Source organism: Copadichromis virginalis, linkage group LG15 (genome assembly GCF_057382275.1).
Source record: "Copadichromis virginalis isolate Kocher_CV1m ecotype Utaka linkage group LG15, C_Virginalis_male_GT1.1, whole genome shotgun sequence".
In the NCBI taxonomy this organism is placed as follows: domain Eukaryota; kingdom Metazoa; phylum Chordata; class Actinopteri; order Cichliformes; family Cichlidae; genus Copadichromis; species Copadichromis virginalis.
This window is the reverse complement of record NC_140632.1, coordinates 38,536,112-38,550,563: the sequence shown is the minus strand read 5'-3', so window position 1 is coordinate 38,550,563 and position 14,452 is coordinate 38,536,112. Positions and strand designations below refer to the sequence as shown.

Sequence of the window (14,452 nt, the reverse complement as noted above, 5' to 3'; positions counted from 1 at the left end):
CCTGTGATTTGATCTGCATTCTGGGATACCTGGCTACCCCAAGTCTACACAAGCAATCGATTATCTAGGATCGACCTGTTTTGACTTACTTTGCACGGCAACCAATCAAATGTTAGAGAAGCTGCATGGCAGCGTTAACCCCGCCCCCTGAGTTTGACGGGTGAGGCTGACAGATAAAATTATTTCATGATGAGAGCCAGGCGCCAGGACTGCCAAAATGAAATAAATAAATATATCATTAAATAATTAATTAAATGTGTCAATAATTAATTAATTAAATGTGTCAATAATTAATTAAAATGTGAAATACATAAATAATTAATTAAATGTGTCAATAATTAATTAATTACATGTGTCATAACTATTTATTTAATTAATTAATTAATTCCAATTTTAATTAATTATTGACACATTTAATTAATTATTTAATGGTGTATTTAATTAATTCATTATGGCAGTCCTGGCGTTCCATACAAAGGCCTTGACTGTAGCTGAAAGTTGAAGTTAAAAAAAAACAACAAACTCATGAACTCAAGCTCAATGCTACATTATGTGGAAACAGACTACTTTTTCCATTTGTATTTTTTTGAGCTCTTGCTGCAGTTAGGAGTTGTTTGTCTTTCAGTACTGCAGAGTAAAACTCTGAGCAAGACATATCATAATTTAGACTGACAATGAGCTCACTTCTAATTAATTCAGTAGAACATTTGTTCCGCACATCAGTCCACTTATTCTTCATAAGAGAGAAAATCCTCTCCTCAAACCCAGTGGAAGATGGGATGCTGAGTACAAAGGATACAACAGCCTGCATATTGGGGAGGTCAGCTGCCTGAAGAATTTCCATCCACTTCTCTGCTGTTCCCTTGGACTGCCACTTTTCCTTCTCCTGATGTTCTTTGGTGAGGTGCTTCAGAAGACTGGTTGCAGTGACACACTCTTCATAACGCTCATCCATAGAGATGTTTAACCTGCCAATAGAGATGAGAAGTTGACCTAAATCCTAAGTGGTACATAGAACATTTACAGTGGTAAATAAATGGAAAAAATGTATTGTATATGTTTATAACGTTGTATAGCATTTAAACAATACAATAAGTATAGTTTATTTATTATGTATTTATCCATCCTTATATTAAGTATATGAACTCCTTCAATTTGTAAAATAGTGTATAAAAGATTGCATGCGTGTGTATATACACTCCAAACAAAGTTAATGATTATGGTTTTATTTATATATGTTATCTATCAATTGTATTTGTTTATTTTTAACCATCAATACTATTAAAACATGGTTTATCATTTCACTGCTAAATGTTTTATTCTTACCTGCCAGCCAGGTGAAGCCGTTCAATGATCTTCTCCATGTCATCAAAGGAAATCTTCCCAGATGCTAGAGAGAGGGGCTGCAGGTGGAAAAGCCAGTTTTCTTCTGAAAAGTCAAACCACTTCCAGACATAACTGATGGCAGTGTCTAGGAAGGCTGTAAACTCCTGCCTGGCACCATCAGCATCAGATGGCGAGAGATGCTGGAGCTTTTGTCTTGTTAGGTACCCGTAGAACCCATCATCTCTTCTCTGAATAAGTCTTGTCAGGAAACACTCCATGATGGAATAGAGGTCAACAGACGTGGTTACATTCTTCTCCAGTTTTTTCACCACTTCTTTAAACAGACACATGACATTATTACAGAAGAGGAGGTAGACTTCCACAATGTCTGCCTCTCCCTCAACTCCAGCAGCATCTTCTGTCAACTTCAGCAATTCCTTCAGGCGCCTTGGACATTCCTCACCAATGCTGATGAGATATGACTTCAGCGGGTCCCAGTTCTGCAGCAGGCGGGTGATTGCAGGGTTGAGTGACAGCCATCTCGTCACAACATGGCGCAGGATATCATGGAATTCAACGTCACAAAATTCACAGAACTCTTTCAGGGACTCTCTCCTTTTGGCAGAGGTGGAAAAGAAGCTGTATATCTTCAGGACAATATTTTCCACATCTACTGAGAGCTTGTCCAGGGCTTTTTTCACAGTGTTATGAACAATATGTGCATGACAGTTGCCACGAAGGATCTCACTGTTGGTCTCTTTCAATTTTGTGAAGACTGAGTTGTGGATGCCATAATTTACATTTGCATTGTCAGCACTGAATGCAGAAACCTGATCTAAGGATAGCCCCACGTTTTCAAGAGAGCTTTGTATTATTTTTACTATTCCCTCTGCAGACTCATCTGGATTTTCAACAAAATCCAACATCTTGTTGACAACTCCAGCCTCTGGTGTAAAAAACTGCAAGGCCAAGGGAAACATCTTCCGATTTCCCTTGTTTGAAGCATCAGTGTGAAGAGAGAATGGGAGTGGAGTTGCACCACTTTTCAATTTTTTGATCACCTCTTCTATTGCCTTTGGAGACAGGACATCTGTGACAACTGCTTCAGCTTTCGTCCTCCCACAGGACATCTTTTTGGCAATACTGGAGTCATTCAGCATTCGTACAGTCAGTTTGAGTGCACAGTCACCCGAGTTATAACTTAAACCGTGCTTTACAGTGTGGTAGACATGGGTCACCTCTGCAGCAGTCACCTATAAAATAGAAATATATATATATATATATATTACAGTATATCTGTATAGTTTGTGTAGTTTATCAACTGACTTTAAAGTATAAATTACGCATGCAACTTGTAAGAAATGGGTATGGTCATATATATGTATGTTTTCAATATAATGTGTATTCTTTATATATATTCAATTCAGTAATACTTTATTAATCCCAGAGGGAAATTAGGTGTTGTTGCAGCTCAGACTAATCAAGTCTTCAAAGAGTTGTTGAAGACCACAATCACTGTGGGAAGGAAGGATCTCTGCCTTGCCTTGAAACGGAAGTCTCTTCTGTGTCAATTTATTCGGGCTTTGTGGCTTCAGTTGAGGTATTATTTCAGCTTTTCTAATGCTAATCAGCTGCTCCAGTTTGTAAACCCACTTGTTCCCATGATTACGCATCATAACTCATCATCATTATTCATCTATGTATTACTTTTATGTATTAGTCATCTATTCGTTGTAATCATCTATCCTTGTTTATTACACAAAACAAATTATATTATCAAACTTCTGGCCACACAGTGCTGATATTCATTGCACATGCCCATATTAACCTTAACCAGAGGGTTTAAAAAAAACAACAATGTTTACATACCATATCTGCTTCTGCCGTGGCCTGGTGGACAACAAATTGGTCAAGGGTTCCTCTTTCTTTCACGCCCCTCATATTCATCATGTGCCCACAAGTAGAAGCATGCTGCTTAACGTCAGTCAGTCCACCATGGCAAATGGAAAAAGTGCGCCGGCACAATGTGCAGTGCGCTTTATACGTGTTATCGCGCACTTTTCCCAGCCAGTTGTTTTCATTTTCCCATTCCTCCCTGTATTTTTGCAACCTTTTTTTTTCTTTCTAGGAGGGGAACAAGCACTGTTGTTCAAAGGTGTACTGTCGTCCCAGAGTCGCGCCGCAGTGTCAGTGTTTGTCTCTCTGTTGGCCATGCTGATCATCTGTTGTCTTCCGGTATCTTCTCCGCACACCTTTCCTCGACCAATTAGATAAGCGGTAATCTGAATTGTTATACTCGTGCTAAGTGTGCTGTCAGCTCATTGGTATCAGAGCAGGAGAGGGGCTGGGAATTATGTTTTCAAACAAAGCGTTAAATCCATTAACATTTATAGACTTTTTGTGATTCTCACTGTATTACGGGACAAAGTGCGTCCCTTATTAGCTCAATACGGGACGATTCCGTATTTTAAGGGACGGTTGGCAACCCTACCTTTCAGGTAGGTGGACTTCTTAGCAGCGCGCCAGACAGCATCGCGGTAGATCCTGGATGTAAACTGAATGATGATTCCCCTGGGTTGGTTGTTGTTGGACCTCTTGGGACCGATGCGGTGGACGGTGTCAACGACGTCGGGGGATTTATCTTGCATCTCCGGTATGACTGATCTACAGACTTTGATTACCTCCTGCCGCACGTCCTGCTTGTCCCTCTCGGTCAGACCGTAGAGCTTCAGATTCCAACGCCGTGAATAGCTCTCCAGGTGAGAGATGCGCTTTTCCTGTGCTTCAGCGATTGCTTTATATTTTTCGAGCTGTGCCTCAACACTGACAACTCTGCTCTTCATATCATTTAACTCAGCACAGACAGCATCAAATGACTCCTTAACAGCTGTGATATGTTCAGTGTTCTCTTGGACAGCTTTTTTCATCTCGGAGATGGCTATGGAGTTGTCACTCACCATTTTTTCAAGTGTCTGACCTCGAGTTAATCAACATGGTAAGTGATGAGAGCTGGGAGAGAACCGTAGATGTCTCCGTATCCGCAACTTTTCTTAGCTTACCCGCGGGAGAGGCACGTGGAGTGATAGGGAGAGGGGGAAACTCTTCTTCCATCCGTGAATACTGAAGCGGTTCGGAAACTGCCTCCAAATAGTCGTGCATGGAGTCGATGAGAGTATTTTTAGTGTCGGCGGGCATCTCAGTAGCGAGAGAAGACTGAGCAGCTTGGCTAACATTAGCAAGCTTGCTAACGGAGCCGCTGTTAGCATGCAACTTCTTAGATTCGGTCTTTCTCTTCTCGGGTTTGCTCATTTTGGTTCACAAATAGATACCAAAATGAGAAGTAAAAGATGACTATTGCGTAGGCGTAAATAAAGTCTCTGTTCACTGTGTGTAATATATATTTTTAAAAAGGCCAGGTTCGCAGAGCTCAGCGATATGTGACTGCTCAGAGCGCCATCTTGGGCTTCCCCCCCCCCTCGAAGAGTCACGATTACGTTGACTATCAAAAGTCGACGCGTTGTTTGAAGCTTTGTAAGATCCCAAAAGACGCAGGAATAAGTAGTAGGATTTAAGAGTGTAATAACGGACTGAAACAGAAGATGGCAGCACTGCATGTACAAGGATGCCAGCTGCCGTTAAACCCGAAGAAGAAGAAGCAGCTCTGTCCCAGAATTCATAGCGCAGCCCAGCTCAGTTTCCAACAATGGCGGCAGCTAGTTAGTTTTAATATTACTCTTATTATTCTTTATGGGTCACAAAATAAACGTTTCACATATTTTCAGGCGAGACTGTAGCTGTGTCAACCTCAAATATCTGCTCAGTTTATCAAGACCACATATTTTCAAAAGCACTCCGACGTTTTCGGAGACGTCTGTTACCCACTAGCTCGATAGCGAGCCGGGGGCTAGGCTAACTAGAGCCGTGACAACACCGGACTCCCGGCAAATCGTTTTCAAACCCACCGCAGTCTTTCGCTACTCAGGTTAAACATATATAGGTCACTTAGATAACTTAAAAATGTTATCGTTTGGCTTTTTTTTAGTATTTTATTTGTTCCTGAGTAAATCGGTTTGGCTGAGATTAAAGTTATAGTTTCTGTAAGCAAAGCAAAACTATTTGTGTGAAAAACTGTAAAATATAATTTCCGTGTTCTGTAAAATATAATTTCAGTGTTCTTTTTACATTTCATAAGAGTAAAATCCTTGTAGGAGTAAATGTATCCAAGCTTCTGACAGATGTCACAGATGTTTAACTTATTGTTGTTTACTTGTAGTGTACAATAAATAATCAAAAACACAGGATTATTCTGCAATGCTTCATTACTCATTAATCTTACAAATGTTGAAAGGTAAAAGTGTTCAATAAAATCCTAAATATTGCAAAATGCTGTAAGAACTCTTCTTTTGCTGCTTTAGGTCACATCCCATTATATTGACTACTGTACACACACTAGTTAATATTTAAGATACAAAAAATACTGGTTTCTGTGCATGCATCTGCAGTGAAGGTGTGTGTTGTTTTGCCATGCAGCTTTTACTTGCTTAGGCGCAGTCAAGCACTCTTCTTCATTTTGCCTACCATGAAGTTAAGCCAAAAAAACAAAAAAAGAAAAACGATTTTTCTGGTATCTGAAGTATAACAGTTCCCTGAACTACCTCTGATAGTGTCCTCATCATGATAATATTCCCTTTATTTATGATTAGTTATCTTTATCTTCAGAGGTGTGGGTGACAGTTTTAGTGTTTGCTTTAAAAAACAAAAAACAACAACAACTTGAAATATATATATTCTATATACATATATAGAGATGCTCACTCCTGATTGGACACTGAGCTGCACCACCTTCTCCTTCACTCCTCCACCTTGCTGTCCTCTGTGCTCTCTCTCCTCCATCTCCAGGGAACAAATCAGAGTCTGAGCACCAAACCTGTGGACTGTTAGTCTGCAGATAAGAAGGAAAACACACAGAATTCTCATGTTTGCCATTTTTCATACCGTATTACTATAGTATATTAGTTTACCAGTCCAACAGATTTATTTTCCCAAATGGATCATTTCAGCTTTTGCCACACTGGTCCACTTGATTGTCAAAGTGTATTAGCTCTTTATTATTTCTTTCTTTTCTTTACCTTGAAATTATTACAATCAGAACGGACAGGACTGGGGATGGGAAAGAGAAAGATGAAGAAAAGAGAAGTTGGGAAGATGCTCAACAGAAGGAGATGGAAAGCAAAAAGATAGGAGAAGAGAGACACAGAGAGAGAAGACACTAAAAATCTGTTTGATCACCTGCTGGAAAAATAAAAACAAGCAAAAAGAGAAAAACACAGTAGCGAAACCACAGCAAAAACCAACATAAGCACAAGTTATAGTAAGTAATAAATATCTCCACATCCCGGAAGGGCCTGATCGAGCCACAGGGGCCATAAACTGACAGTTTATTTATAACTAGAAATAATAAAGCAGTTGACGTGTTTCAGGCTGTGACTTTTAGTATCTGTTGGTACTTCATCACTTTGAATAAGTGTAAGTCAACACCAGGCCGCACTTTCAGTCTTTCCATTAAACAAATGACCAACAATCCATTGTTTTCACCATTAAACAATAAAATATGCTTCTTGACTCCTTGATGCAGGTGCCCACCTACGACCTGGTTTATTAATACTAAGCTAAAGAGGAAAGCAACTCACTGTAGTTCTCACAGCTCAGGACAAGCAGACACCTGATGTTGAGTGACTGAATGGAACTAAAACAAGAATTCATAATTATGTTTGTCTGCCATGAACACGTGATGATAAAACTCTGCATATGCAGTCAGGAGACTGATGACCTGTGAAATGAGCTGTTATAAAAGTGCAGATATGTGTAAACATTGATCAGCATTTAACATCCAGGATGGAGCAAAACTTCTGACCTGCATGTATGAGAACCTTTAATCACATCATCTTTGTAGTGAAATAGCTGATGACTCATTAAACGTTTCCATGTAATTTATCCACAGTGAAAAATATTCACTTTGCTGGATCTGAAAATCACGTGTTCATTTCATTAGACACTAGCAATACTATTAAACTGGACCTTATCATTATCATATAGCACTAAATGTGAGACTGTGTCATATAACAATCATATATATGTAATATGTGTTTGCCTGAATCTTCCAGCACAAACAGAAAGACGAGCTGTTGTCTGAGTATCAACACAAGTACACACCAGAAATCGTTCAGTAAAGACAAATTTAATAAATGAAAGCTGGTGAGAGGGCCTTTGATGTTTCTCTTTGGATCATCCTGTTGTTTGTCTCCCAGTGTCGTTACTGCTCCTCTCCTTTCAAAGACAAACACCAAATAACACCAAATGAGAGTGAATCACTTCAGAAACACTCCTGGTTATTGTGAGCAAACGTCATAACATGATGAATGTATTTACCATTTTACTGAGGGAAAATCTTCTGTGTGGAGTTTCTTCTCATCTTGGCTCTTTTTCCTGACATTTAGAAACAAGAGGCAGAAAAGAAAGAATAAAAGTTAAAACCTCAACAATTTTTTTAATGTTTGGGATGTTTTAGAAACAACCTTAAACACTATTTACTACTTACCACTTTGTTCATTCTTGCTGACGTTCACTCTCCTCATCTTCTCTCTAAAGGACAAATGACAGAAAAGAGGGAATCAATTTAGTAACTTTATCAACCAGGTGAGCAGAATTTTAGATATTTATCAATATTCTGATTAAAAGCAGAGTGAATACTTATCTTTTTACGAGAAAGGGTTCAATCCGTCCTGTCTTAGGTCTTAATGTCACCTTGGCTCCTCTGTTTTCTCTGAAAAACAAAAGACAAATGGGAAGAAAAAAATTAGTAAATGATTTCAGCAACTAGAGGAAGTGTTCACTGAGGAGGAGCTGTCATAATAATATAAAATCAATATATACTTATCTTTTTTTTAATGACAGTTTACAGAGCACGCTGGCTTCGCTCCTCCCTCCGCTCCTCTCTGAAAGTTAACTGGATAAAGGATAATAACAATTAATAACATCATCAAAACAGACAAACCTGAAAGAATTGCTGATCAGAGCTGTGACAGAGTCACAGATTAGTTGGATGTATACTTATCTTTCACAATGAGAGCGTTTGCATAGACGTCTCTTCAGGTCTTTTTATTGTTTTCTTTCTGGAGAGGAAAGTGATGAGACTGATGAGGAAATACCAAATACAAAGACTGACAAAGGGAACTGAAAAAGTCTAACCAAAACCTATACTGGGGGAAAACTGTAGGAAACAGAACTACTGAGGCAAGGAAACACGAGGGGACGGAGACTAACACTCTGACAAGGGACAAAGGGAGACTGACACAATATTTACACACAGGAGGCTGATTATGGGAACTAAGGACACATAGAAACACAGCTGAACCGAATAAGAAATGAACAACAAGTCGAAACAAACTCTAATGACAGTTCAACCAGTTTCTAAACACAACAAATAACTTTCAGGATGTTTCAACAATGTGCAAAAGGAGTTCTTATCTTTTTTTGTGAGAGGGCCTTCAATGTTTCTCTTTGGATCATCCTTCCATCCATTTCTTCTGCTTAACCATTGGAGCCATCCCAGCTGTTATGGGGCCAGAGGCGGGGGTATAACCTGGACAGGTCAGTCTAACACAGAGAAACAGACAACCATTCACACTCACATTCAACCTAACTGCATCTCTCTGGACTGTGGGATGAAGCTGGAGTACCTGGAGGGAACCACAAAGACGCCAGGACTGTCTTGCTCTCAGATGACGCCCGTTCACGCTGCTCTGAAGACCCTCAGTTGTCTTTGGATCAAATAACACCAAATGAGAGTGAATCACTTCAGAAACACTCCTGGTTATTGTGAGCAAACGTCATAACAAGATGAATATATTCACCATTTTACTGAGGGAAAATCTTCTGTGTGGTGTTTCTTTGCAGCGTGACTCTTTTGCCTGACTTTTAGAAACAAGAGGCAGAAAAGAAAGAATAAAAGTTAAAACCTCGACGATTTTCAAATATTTTAGGACATTCTTTTAGAAACAACCTTAAGCACTATTTACTACTTACCACTTTGTTCAGGCTTGCTGACGTTCGACATGCTTCACTGTATATTATAATCTCAAGCGCTTCCTTGCTTGAGTCGGGCTCCGGATGCTGCTCTCTTCCTCCGCCTTCCTCTTAGCACGCTTTGCCGACATATTTAGAAAACGGCAGAGCACCGAAGTGAGAACTCTGCCGTCCGCGCTGTAGTCTGTTACTCTCCAGCGGTTCTTCATCTCAGTGTCCTCTGTTTGGTAAACAGTGGAGATGACTCTGGTGACGGGGAGGCCGTCGACAGTCAGGGTGCGGACACAGTTCCTCCGATCTGCCTTCAGCACAGCAAGATCTGCTTTCTCTGGAAGAACTGGAGTCAGGAAGCGTGGATGAGAGCTGGAGCCCGCAGGCGGCAGCATCATGCCAGCTGGTGAGTCCGTAGGAGGAGAAGGAGTGGTGTTCTCTCTCTGGCTCTGCCTCACATTGACAAATGGTGTCGTCACCAGGTCCCGGTGGAACCATCCTTTAAAAGGTATGCAAGGAAAGTCCTTGGACCCAGTCACCAGGTTATGGTAAAGAGTGAGGACCAGGTGAGGCATGGAGTTCAGATGCCTCCTGCTCAGTTCACGGTTCCTCAAGTTAGTGACGACCATCTGAGGTGCAGTGACTGGACTCACCAGATCAGCTACGAGAAAGCAAAGCGTGCGTCTACGTTAATCATGTGATCACACAAATTAAAGCCTGGATTTAAATTGTCCAGACATGGCTTTACATCATCATAAGCTCTTCCACACAAACAGTAAGAAGCTCCCAGCAGAACTCATTGTTTATGAAAGCCTTCACATTTTTCACCTGGTAAAAGTTTCCATGTGGTGTAAGGCTGCGTGGATTTTCACTGAGGTTTTAATACGCATTCACATTAAGGAGTAATATCTTCATATTAGTTGAGCATCGATATTTTGAGGATAAAGCAGCTACATTTAGGTGAGAAACCTCCCACCTCCTTATTGCAGGTACACACTGTTTCAATCTCAAACTCATCCTGCGACTCTGTGAACTTTTAAAACTCCAGCTTCTCCAGCTTTACACATTCACAATCTATGAAACGTTCACGTATAACTCAGCGCCAGCAGCCCAAACATGTCAACTCAAACCCTCTACATGCAAAAACGGCCGCGCGCTGACGTCAGCGTCCTCCAACGCCTTAAGTCGTTAGCAATTAAAAAAAAACATGGCGCCATCTTTATAGCGTACTGGCACATGTTAAAATTGATGTTACTCAAGTATGAAACATCTCATCCTAAATGTTAACACTCATGAAGTCCTACTTCCAAACAATAAAAGACAAAAATCTAAGTTGTATTTGTTTGCTAGCACTCTGACATATTAGCCTGCTGTACTCACCATAGCGTTGATCTAACACCTCCTCAATGAAAAGGGAGAGCAGGTGCATCTCGCGACTCAAGTTTGAAGAAGTCATTTTGCAAATCCTTCTTGAAGATTTTCAAACGTTAGCTGTAGCTTGAAAAATCCGAGTTTTCACAGCACTAGTGGGAAAAAGCTCCTGTTTGCGCTCAAACGTGAAACCCGAATTCCACTTTTGCCTCCTGCTTTTATACCTGCACTCAAACACGTCATCATCACCATGACACCCAGGGTCACCGAAAATCAATTTTATTTATTTAAAATAAAGTTCGTCTAATTATCATAGATTTTAAAAAATATATATATTTCTCATTTTATTTTACTGTTTTATTCATCCTTTTTAAAAAAATATATTGCCAAACTTTGTCGTTTTAATTCTTTAAAAAATCATTAATTCACCAGTTTACAAAAATGAAGATCGATATCTGAAATTTAAATTAATAAATAAATAATTACAATTGATAATGGGTTTTTAGCATTAAAGAATGGTTTTTCAGTGCGCTTTAAATGTTATCAGAGCCGATGTTGTGCCAAAAAGTGATCGCAGTCCAAAAAGTGATTTACGGTATTGAAACGTTTGTTTGTGTCATGACATTTGTAAACAGTTGATGTTTAAGGTGCAGTTCATGTGGAAGCCAGAGGAGGGTGGTGTTGTGCGCATAATACAAAGTGATGGCGAAACCTAAAAGACGGTGTCATGTCTGCTCCCTGAAGCAATCTCATAACAGTTTCAATCTATTTCAAGCCAGTTAGCACATTTCTGTTATGAAGTGCAATCATTTTTTGGCAGTAAACTTAAATCCTTTTATTATGAATATCACATTCTCAGATTTTCAAGAGAGACCAGACCAATAGGGCAGCAGAAATCACAAAAATAAATAAATAAATAACAGTTTTATAAAGATTAAAACAGTTAAAAAATGACTGGAATGATTATGATGTATAACACAGAATATGTACAATAACAGAGTTATAAACACACCTAGAACACACGTGATACTTTTATTTCATCTATAACCTCTGTGCAAATTTTGTTGACTGCAAAGTGTTTATGAATATGTTTTTAAAAGCTGGTTATCTGACTGTCAGTTAATAGCAATTAAAAAGAAAGCTGATTTTTATTTAAAAAACCCTGAAAACATCACACCTCTGAAGTAACACATTGTGATTCATGTACAAACAACACACAATTATTGTAGATTCTTCAAAGCCTCCTTATATTCAACACTTGGGTAGGTGGTGTTATACATGCCCTCACAGCACCGGCACATCAATCCTCCTGTTTTCACCTTGTCACCTTCATTAAGCTGCTCTCTTACTACAGAAGGCCCACCGCATGCATGGGGGGGAGGGGGGGGGGGGATACCGTGGGCCAGGGCTGTGGCATCTAATATCTGGTTGTCAGTGTCCTTTGGAAAAGCAAGTGATTGTCCTCAAATCAGATGTCCCAGCAGATTGATCTAGTTTGCCATGCCGGCAAAAGACCAATACACCAAGACAAACAGCCATTTATGCTTTTTACACAGACAGCCCATTTAACCAGGGAACTTGACACAATGTATTTTTTTTTCTATTTAACTAGAAGAATTGTTGTACCACACATTAAAGTTTCAAATCAGTGAAAAAGCAATCGTGCCAAAGAAATGTCATGTGTTTGTTTAAGATGACTGCAATTATGGTATTAACAGAAAACACACATCTCTGTCTCTTTTCTGTTTAGTGTTCCACTTACCTTCTAAACTCACCAAGTACTTGCACAATCCTGAGGTTTTTAGAAAAGAACATCTCAGATTAAATAAGGAGGGGATACAGACATTAAAACTAACCTTTATTACTATGATACAAAACAATATTAATGAAGTTGTTAAAAGTGGTACTTCTTACACACACACACACACACACACACACACACACACACACACACACACACACACACACACACACACACACACACACACACACACACACACACACACACACACAGCTCATTACAAGTGTTTAAAAGTTTGAGTTGTCTGAAAAACTAAAGAAAGAAAAAGACAAAAATGTTACAATACAAAAGTTGGAACTTTATTAACACACAGAAATACAAACTGATGGGTTGATAAATATCAAGAAGACAGTGCATTTCACATAAAGACTGTGCATCATTTTAAGATGAAAAAATGCAATATGGGGTCAGCCAGAGGATTAATAATCAAAACTAAGGGATTCTGATATTAATACTGCACCGCCTCCAATCTCACTATAAGTTACATCTGTTGAACTGACTTCTTGCTAGCATTTCCAAGGAAGTCAAGATGAAAAAAATAAAACCTAAAAACAGAGGGTCCAATACATTTAACAGGAATTTGTCAAAAAGAACAACAAAAGTACTGACTGTTAATTTTTTATTTTTGACCCTGTAACTCAGTTATTAGTTTGAAAATAAACGTTTGTATGTCTTCAAAAAATACTGTAAAGCTTTTGACTCTTAGGGAGTCAGGAGCTACATGACAGATGTTATTTTGAATGACTTGGATATTTGCTGTTTACCAACCGTAAGTCTGCACAACAGAAATATTGTTCTGAAACACATTAAAATACACAAGTGAAAGATGATATCTGTAATTAGAGCTGCCACGATTAGTCGAAGACTCACGATTTTTTTTTTTAAACTTTATTTATCACATTTTAAACATACAGTCAAGTAAAACAGGGATCACATAAAAGATGACATTGTGGTAGTACAATGAGGAACAGAAAGAGTGACAAGGACAGTGAGACAAAAGTGAGTACAAAAAATAAAATAAATTAAGGGGAACATAAATAAACAAAAGTTTACAAGAGCCAAAATCAAGTTAGCAGTTTCAGTCGGATATAGATGTTAACAGTCTTGAGAGCCTTAGTGTTTTTTGATGAGGAGATTGTCCTTATATATTGTGCAAGTTCCATTTTTAATCCAAGAAGTTCAGGCTTTCTGCCGAGGACTTTGCTTTTGTGTATATGAAATTTTGCCAAAAATAAAACCAAATTTATAAAGAAGAAAGCATCATTGTCCTTGTCTTTAAAATTATAATAGCCAAAGATAACATCCTTATAGTATAGTTGAAGATTAGGGAGAACAGAGTCAGTAATAAACTTGTGGAAATCCTTCCAGAATTTACACGTAAATTTACATGACCAAAACAGATGAGAAACTGTTTCAGGTTGCTCTTGACAGAAGGTACAATTTACATTTATTTCAGCCATAAATTTGGACAAATATTGTTTGGTAGGGTAAAACTTATGAATCAACTTAAAGGAAATCTCTTTAATTTTGTTTGTTAAGAAAAACCTTTGTGGTCAAGTCCAAACTTTTTTCCATTCAATATCTGTTACAAAATTGGCCCAATAAAATATGGCTGATGGAACAGAGACCATTGCATCCTGAAAGAGAGATCTTATTTTGGTATTTATAGACTTATGAGAGGAAAAGCAAACATTGCCAAGAGAAGAATGTAACACATCCGGGGGAGTGACCTGTAGTGGAGCACTGTGGGAGCATCTGTGTAACATGGACAGACCAGATGGGATGGCATCGAACACTATTGAGAATTCTTTAGGCGTTATCGGTACATCTCCTGAGGAACTCAGAGTAATTATATAAGAGTCCATCTTCTCTATATAA

The 14,452-nt window shown here is 38.8% G+C and overlaps 2 protein-coding genes and 1 long non-coding RNA gene across 3 annotated transcripts; all 3 read right to left on the bottom strand.

Moving 5' to 3' along the window:
- Positions 1-436: 436 nt before the first annotated feature.
- On the bottom strand, positions 437-4,949 carry LOC146692982 (uncharacterized). Its single transcript, XM_085433280.1, has 3 exons — positions 3,196-4,949; positions 1,327-2,579; positions 437-968 (listed from the first exon to the last, which is right to left on the bottom strand). Exons 1-3 carry the CDS (start codon positions 3,274-3,276, stop codon positions 524-526), a joined length of 1,779 nt encoding a protein of 592 aa, XP_085289406.1. The 5' UTR covers positions 3,277-4,949; the 3' UTR covers positions 437-523.
- Positions 4,950-5,919: 970 nt separating this feature from the next.
- On the bottom strand, positions 5,920-7,822 carry LOC146692981 (uncharacterized). The gene is made up of 3 exons (XR_014915325.1): positions 7,756-7,822; positions 7,540-7,653; positions 5,920-6,268 (listed from the first exon to the last, which is right to left on the bottom strand). It is a non-coding gene; the product is annotated as an uncharacterized LOC146692981 (long non-coding RNA).
- A 1,249-nt stretch (positions 7,823-9,071) lies between these two features.
- On the bottom strand, positions 9,072-11,015 carry LOC146692980 (uncharacterized). Its single transcript, XM_085433279.1, has 4 exons — positions 10,783-11,015; positions 9,412-10,063; positions 9,240-9,300; positions 9,072-9,146 (listed from the first exon to the last, which is right to left on the bottom strand). The coding sequence occupies exons 1-2, from the start codon at positions 10,856-10,858 to the stop codon at positions 9,456-9,458; spliced, it is 684 nt and encodes a 227-aa protein (XP_085289405.1). The 5' UTR covers positions 10,859-11,015; the 3' UTR covers positions 9,072-9,146; positions 9,240-9,300; positions 9,412-9,455.
- Positions 11,016-14,452: the final 3,437 nt, after the last annotated feature.